Below are 7625 nucleotides of genomic sequence, written 5' to 3'. Positions count from 1 at the left end.
GACTTCTTAGTCCTCCTTTCTTTCTCTCCTTATTTAGGGGGGGCTATTCCTCTTATGGGGGGCTTCTTCTTTTGGGGGAGCTATCTATGTACATGGGTACCTAACATGGTTGCATTTGTTGAGACCCATATTTTCACCCACCTAAGCTATGCTTAAGGGGGGGTGTTAGTGTAGGTTTTTATTTTCCTTATGTTAGGGGGTATTTATTTTTCCTACACATATATTATTTAAGTTTGCTTAGGTTAATAGGAGTGGTTTATATGAGGACACGTGGTGAAATACTTCAGCTACATGTGTAACTCTCCACCTCACATGGGTAGTTGAGTTACACACCCTCTTTTGGCTTGTTGTGCCACCTCTCATAACCACTATTTTGTCATTTCTTAAGTGGGTTATGGGGTAGTTGGGTTTCACACCTTCTTTTGGCCTTATGTGCCAACTTTCTCAACTCCTTTTTTGTCTTCATGTAAGGAGGTTATGCCACATGTTTTGGCACTTACCAAGAAGGTAAAACCTCCCACTTTTTATGGGGAATAGGAGTTAATGCACCCCTTGGATGTATATGCTTATATTTTTCTATATAATAAGCACTATACTCTCACCTTCATTAGTCGAGTTAGTGGAGTGATAACTCAATGAGAGTCTTCTCCAAATTCTCCTCTTTGTCTCTATTTCTCTCTCATATTGAAATTACCTTCATTCAGCTATTTTGATCTTCGATCATCTGTTGTGTGAGGAGTTGCATGTGATCTACGACCAACATCAGATCTTGGCTCGATTCTCGCTTCTCGCAGAATCTCACACAAAGAGGATCCTATATCAATTTTCTAATTTTATTCCATAGCTCTTATCAAAATATAGTATGTTCTCTTCCTTATCAATCTTAATAAGTTCCTTCTTAATATCCAACACATTTTTTTTGGTTTTTAAGTTCTTCTAAAGAAGTAACTATAGGATGCTAATATGAAGATTGAGGTTTTCCTCCAAACTATCAATTTATCATTGAAAATTATCACAATTGAGGCAATTAGAGGTGTCTATGTTATTAGGATTCCACAAGAGCATTCATTCATTTTGCATAGCCTCACCATCCTAGGAGTTCTTAGCTATTTTTATAGGAATTGGAATAGAAGATGTAATATGCTTAGCAGGGTGAACAAGGGAGCTAGGCTAGAAGCTAGCAAAGAGGAAATCATCTAAACAACTTGTTAGAGGTGTCAAAAGAATTCACTATTATTTAGAGTAAAAAAATATTCACATTAAGAATTAAAGGTTTTTTTTCCCTGTTTTATAGATCAACCTTATTTAGTTCAATTATTAGTTATATTTGACTTATAAAAAACTAATTCAAATTGCAAAATATATTTTAAATAGGGTAGTTACAATTTCATTGTTTTGTAGAACTTTCTTACTCTTGAAAGCAACTGAATGCCATCACCTCAAAATAGTTCATTTGATTTCAATAAAAAGTTAAATAAACTTGTCATATCTCTCAGTACTAGGTAGTGTACGATGACCTCTTGACAAAAAGTGACCATCCCTTGCAACGGAGATACGAGTAGTTATTTGAGTAGTTCAACGTCTGTTGAATTTCTTATTAACAAACAAGACACGAACTGTTTAGTTCTTAGTACTCACGGATTCGGTGACTTTTAAAGAATCAAGTATATACTTGTTTAGCGATTAAATAGTGCACTTATACATCTGGTCTGCATTCATAATTTCATATATTTAACTGCAGGAGAATTGGGTATTCTGTATAACGCAGATATTGAGAGTAAACATCCAAAGACACTTGGAAAGATAGCTGGAGATGGACACATTTCATGTTGTGGTTCTTTCATTTATCTTAACTGTTGCAGCTCATGAGTCTTCTATTAAATACAGTAATAGACCAGCACTGGCAGATGGCCTGTCATGGACATTTTACAATGAGAGTTGTCCAAACGTGGAGGCCATAGTTAAGGCAACTGTTGAGTCTTTGCTGAATGAAGATATCACTCAGGCTCCCGGTTTGTTAAGACTCCTTTTCCACGATTGCTTCGTCCAGGTATGTATGCTCTACTAACTTTTTTCAACATTTTGAAAAGCTATCAGGACAACTTTTCTTAAGAAAATTTTCCTCTAAATTTTTTGAAAGTCCCATTAATTGGCTTCGACAGGGGTGCGATGCATCCATTTTGTTAAATGGAACCGGCAGTGAGTTGGAAGATGCTCCAAATTTGACAATAAGAAAGGAGGCGCTGGAGATAATTGAAGTAATAAAGTATGCAGTTGAAGCTGAATGCCCTGAAGTTGTGTCCTGTGCGGACATCTTAGCATTAGCAGGCTACTACGCAGTATACATGGTAGGCAATAACTTATTTTAATGCATCATGAAATTGTTTATATGCATTCTCTTTGAAATATACACGCAACCCAAATTGGAATTACGCTTTAGTCTATTCACAACTTTTTTCTAGTGTTTTTCTCCGTGTTTGTTGTAATTCCCAGAGTGTTTCAAAGAAATATAATAGTTATCGCTTGATGCCAACAGGCGGGAGGACCAAAGATTGCAGTACCGCTTGGGAGGAGAGACAGCCTGACATTCGCTAATGAGAGTGTGACATTAGACAGTATTCCCAGTCCACAATCAAATTTGTCTGTGTTAACGGGTCTCTTCGCCCAAAAAGGTTTCAATGATATCGGTGAACTTGTGGCACTTTCAGGTTGGTTTGCTCGTGGGATTGTCCACGAGGATTCATCAACTAATGGGAACCCTTAAACCTTTATTAAAAGAGGATTTAGCAATCATATATGCTTTACTATTAAAATGTTGATGAGATGATCTCAAAATATTTTCATAAAGAATCAGAAGAAAAGTATTATATAATATCTTGTAAATTAATATTATATGAAATTTTTTTTTGTTATAGATATCTTTCTCCTAGAAAAATTAGAAATATCAAATTCTATTTATGTAATTATAAGGTTTGAAGCTCTACGTAAATTTCTTTTCAGGGGCTCACACATTTGGTATCTCCCACTGCTTGTCCTTCATCGACAGACTTTATCCAACAAAAGATCCCACTTTGAACGAGTATTTTGCAGAGAATCTTTACCTCACATGTCCCTCTCCTACCACCGTCAACACCACCAATCTGGATATTCGCACTCCCAATGTGTTCGACAACAAGTACTACGTGAACTTAGAGAACGGAGAAGTGTTGTTTACATCTGACGAGTCCCTCTACACTAACTCCACCACTATTGAAATGGTTAGAAGCTTTGCAGCGAATGAGAGTCTCTTCTTCGAAACATTTGTGGCTGGAATAATGAAGATGGTTCAGCTAGATGTTCGGACGGGATTCGAGGGTGAGATTCGCAAGGTTTGTTCAGTTTCTTCTTCTTCTAATTCTACATACTCTATCAATGATGTAGAGGGTCGATTATCCTCCTCCTATTGATCAGTTACTTGTACTTAGGCTTACGATATTGTATAAGGTAATTGTGCCAATGTTTCCTCCTTCCTCTGGTCTGCTAATAATCAACCGCTCAACCGAGCTATCTAGAATTTATATCCTATTGCAAAAGAAATGAATTATTTTCCAAAGTATCATTAATTTAATGAACATGTACATAAGTACAAATATTAGGACACGCCTATTTTGGCTTCAAAATCATACAATCGACTGATAATTCTTGTGTTATATGGACAGAATAACTGCAGAATAGGCAAGAATAGCTGCAGGGCTCAGCAGAATTGTTGGGATGGCTGTCCCCACTGTAGTATAACACAAAACTTATTGGGCCATTTTGGAGCCAGAATAGCTACAGACTAGAATATTAGTGTATATTTAATTTTCTTTGGTACAGTCATTTTGTATAGTATTTGGTTGAAATGATTATGTGTATGTATGTTATTTAATATTATTTTAAAATGTTATTTTTTACTTTGGTTGTTTTTATCTAAATGATAATTTAAACTATTTTTTTAAATCTAAAGTTCATTTAAAAGTGTTTAAATTTGAATTATGAATATTTTGAGTCAGATTTAACATAAGTATACATATTGTTGTTTCAAAATAATCGATAGCTTGCATAAAAAATCATCAAAAAATGTAATAATCTCAAAAGTTAAAAGAGATCATGGAACTTCTTATTTTCTTAGGTTATTAAACATTAATTTGATTTTGTCAAACTAAATGCATTGTAATCATCTTACATAATGTATACTATTATCGTCTACGAGAAGTGTAATCAAACTTGATCTCATGGTCATAGATGACACAGTCATTGTTCGGTTGTCTAATTATAGACTATGTTGCCCTATAACAAATAACAACACCCGAAAATTATACACAATAGATAACATAATATTCATATGATGTTTGGTTTACACATTTGTTAATATAGTTACACCATATGTTAAAGAATTTAAATACATAAATGCCTATGTTTATTAAAGATGTTCTTTTTTTTTATATTTAACATCGGTTTTTGGTTATCTTATATAAAAAGTACCAATTTAATCTCCTATAGGGTTCAAATTTTATACTTAAGTCTTCCCTAGGCATAATGATTTAATTCTCTTAAACTGGGAAAGCAACTTATATATTCTTAGCTTTTGTTTCTAAATAAAAATGTGTATATTTCTTCTAAGAATAAATTAATCTCTAGTATTGGTAAAATTAGTTTGTTAATGTAAATTGTATTTTTCAAGATTTATACCTTTATATAAATAATCCAGATGAATTAAGATAATGAATAATAACCATTATCTATATAATTCTATTTGTAACCGTTTTTATTGTATGATACATATATAAAAAGCGAATTCAATACAAGTCAATGGATGTTATGAATAATTGCATATACATCCTGAAGCAAGTTTTATGACATTGATAATAGACATGTATAGCTCAAGAAATGTATAAGTAATATACATTTTATTTCTACTAGGATCCAATTTACCCATAATATTCCTTTTTTACTTGATATCTATTATGTCTCTTCAATTTTTTCATTTATTTTCATCTTTGATTCTTTTTACCCTTTAGTTATGATTAATGAAAATTTAAAATTTGGATAGGCTCATACCTTTACATAATGACTAAATAGAAAGACCTAGGGCACATGAGGAATGCACATCTCGCCAAAGTAAAAAAACATCAAAAATAGCACGAAACCACCTAAAGACCAAACACAAAATAGAGACAAAACTAGCACACAAAAAACCAACTAGCCACCTACCAAATACACAAAGGGATGGTCTTCTAGGTGAAGTTCTTAACCTCTTGCCAATCTATACAAAGACCAATGACTTTCTCAGACAAATAATTTTTTTTAAAGAATCCTTCACAGAAGTCGGAGTACCAGAATCTAGAGTATTTTTAACCATTGAGGTAAGGGTTTCCCTCATAGTAGATGGAGACATTGCATACCTATTTTGCTTGGCTTTCATTTGGTAAATTTCCTTTTGAATATCTTTCAAAGAAGCAGAGTTACTTAAGGCCATCTCTTAACACAAAGCACACATATCCTCAAATTTTTTCCTCAGGTTCTTCTGACTTTTCTTAAGGTCCATCATAACCTTAATCTCATTCCTCTATGACATATTTTAACTATTAAGGTTATGCAAATTTTTTTTGACCTTATCCCATTTCTTGAGCTTTCTAGCCATGTTTCTAGTAACCTCTTATAGTCGTTCATCTTTTTCCTTCATAAACCATTTATCATCCCTAGCACCTACCTCAACTAGAGCCTCAAGCTTGTTAATCTTTCTAATTTCCACATTAAATTGAGATAAGAGCCACTTAACAACCAATTGCTAGCACTCAACACATTTTTCCAGCTGCAAAAACTTTAGCAACTAGAGTAGGGGGGAAAGAATGGGGTTGGGAACATTTTGTTTAAGGTGAGGATAGAAACCTCCTCAGATTCCTTAGGAGAATAGTCAAATTCCAAGTTTTAGGAGGAATCAGAATCCTTAGGAACCTCCTCCTTCTCTAACTCCAAAAAATCTACTGTTGGCATTTGCATGAAGATTGCATTAATGAAATGTTATGTTGTCATTGATGTCAATTGAACTGGTAATGGTATTTATGATATTGTTGATATTGTTGTTATTATTGATATTGTCTTGTAACCAGTAGGAAGAGATTTGAGGAAGATGTTGTAAATCGGTATGTAAGTCTGTGAGTTGAACAAGTAACCGATGTATAAGGTTAAACACTTTCTATGTTATGTAACCGGTAAACCCTACTAGTTGTTTTTGTTAAACCCTAACCGATTAAGTTTATTGAATGGTTATGTTGGTTTATTATCTGTTGAGCGGTAATGATGGAGACACATGTGATCATTGTAAGAAGATAAGTTTAGATTATTTTGGTATGTTTGTTTGATTGTCTAGGGAATGAGTAAAGTGGATTGCATCTAATGCAAAGCGTGTGATGAGTTACAACTTTAATGAAGTAGTGATCATGGAGCGGTTGGAATTTTCTTGAAGAATGTGTATAGATTGCTATATAAATCCAAAAATCACACTTGAACTAATTTGTTTGTAATCTATATAAGAGAATTAGGTTTTTGTTATGTTACTGACCTAATTGATTTGTATTTAAGGTCGATGAAGTGTTTTTGTTTAGTGTTGGCAAAGTGTTCACTGAAATCGGTTGAGTGTGTGGTTGCCTAGCCGGAGAATGGATCTATAGTTTGAGTAAAAGCAAATTGAAGCTTAAAAGGATCTGATCAAGCAAATGTAGTGCTATTTAGACAGATCAAGAAAAACCTATTGTCTTCTAACAATTATAGCATAATTGAAATCCCCTAACCGGGTAAGCTCTAACAAGCTTGGTTACTTCTTAAATCTTCTAACAAGGTGGTCCATTAGCTTGGATTCTCAAATCCTCTACTGAGGTTACTCCTAACAGGGTATTTTCTTTTTATCAAGGCATTTTGTAAACCCTTAACTAGTTGATTCCTAACAAGATCAATTCTTAACATGACTTATTATAAAACCTTTAACAGGCTTGGCTCCTAATAGGGCAAACTTCAGAAGAGTTCGAATAGCTATCTTTTGAGTCTCATCTCATCGTGGTTTTTACCTATTTGGGTTTTCCACGTATAACATTTGTGTCATGTGGTGAATGTTTTTATGGTTATGATCTTATTTGTTGATTTAATTAACTTCTGATGAGGCATGATAACTGGAAGCATTGAGAGATGGAGTGTGTTGATATATGATTAAGCATTTGGAAGTTTACAAGTTGAATGCTATTTATTGTTAAGTAGTTATAATTGTTAACCAGTTGATGTTGAGTATTCTTATGAGTATTGATAGTGATATTCTATTGATAAGTTTAATTTGTGAGTTTAAGTTTGAGATTGGGAAGTTTGTATCAGTTTTTTAGTTTACTGATTCATCCCCCCCTCTCAGTAATCTACCAGATACTTATTCTTTCAGCATACCATCAATTGGTATCAGAGCATCTCAGGTCCTCTTAAATCTAAAAGGCTAACAGCTTGAGGAAAATATCTTGTAGATAATGATGAAGAAGGAAGGTCTGAATTTCAACAAAGATAACTATAAGATATGGAGCGACAGAATGAAGATTTGCATTAAGAGTCTGGGAAGTCAGTATTGG

At 33.7% G+C, this 7625-nt stretch overlaps 1 protein-coding gene across 1 annotated transcript; it reads left to right on the top strand.

Annotated features, from left to right (window-relative positions):
• Positions 1-413: 413 nt before the first annotated feature.
• On the top strand, positions 414-3821 carry LOC131076146 (peroxidase 12-like; the record flags this gene model as incomplete). The annotated part of the gene is made up of 6 exons (XM_059212454.1): positions 414-466; positions 1888-2050; positions 2163-2348; positions 2537-2708; positions 3001-3416; positions 3699-3821. Coding segments are annotated over 6 exons (1113 nt in total), but the record flags the coding sequence as incomplete, so codon positions are not given.
• Between the last annotated feature and the right edge of the window lie 3804 nt (positions 3822-7625).

The sequence above is a fragment of the Cryptomeria japonica genome, chromosome 10 (genome assembly GCF_030272615.1).
Source record: "Cryptomeria japonica chromosome 10, Sugi_1.0, whole genome shotgun sequence".
NCBI classification, from domain to species: Eukaryota; Viridiplantae; Streptophyta; class Pinopsida; order Cupressales; family Cupressaceae; genus Cryptomeria; species Cryptomeria japonica.
The sequence above is the reverse complement of the archived record's forward strand: the minus strand, read 5'-3'. Positions and strand labels throughout refer to the sequence as shown.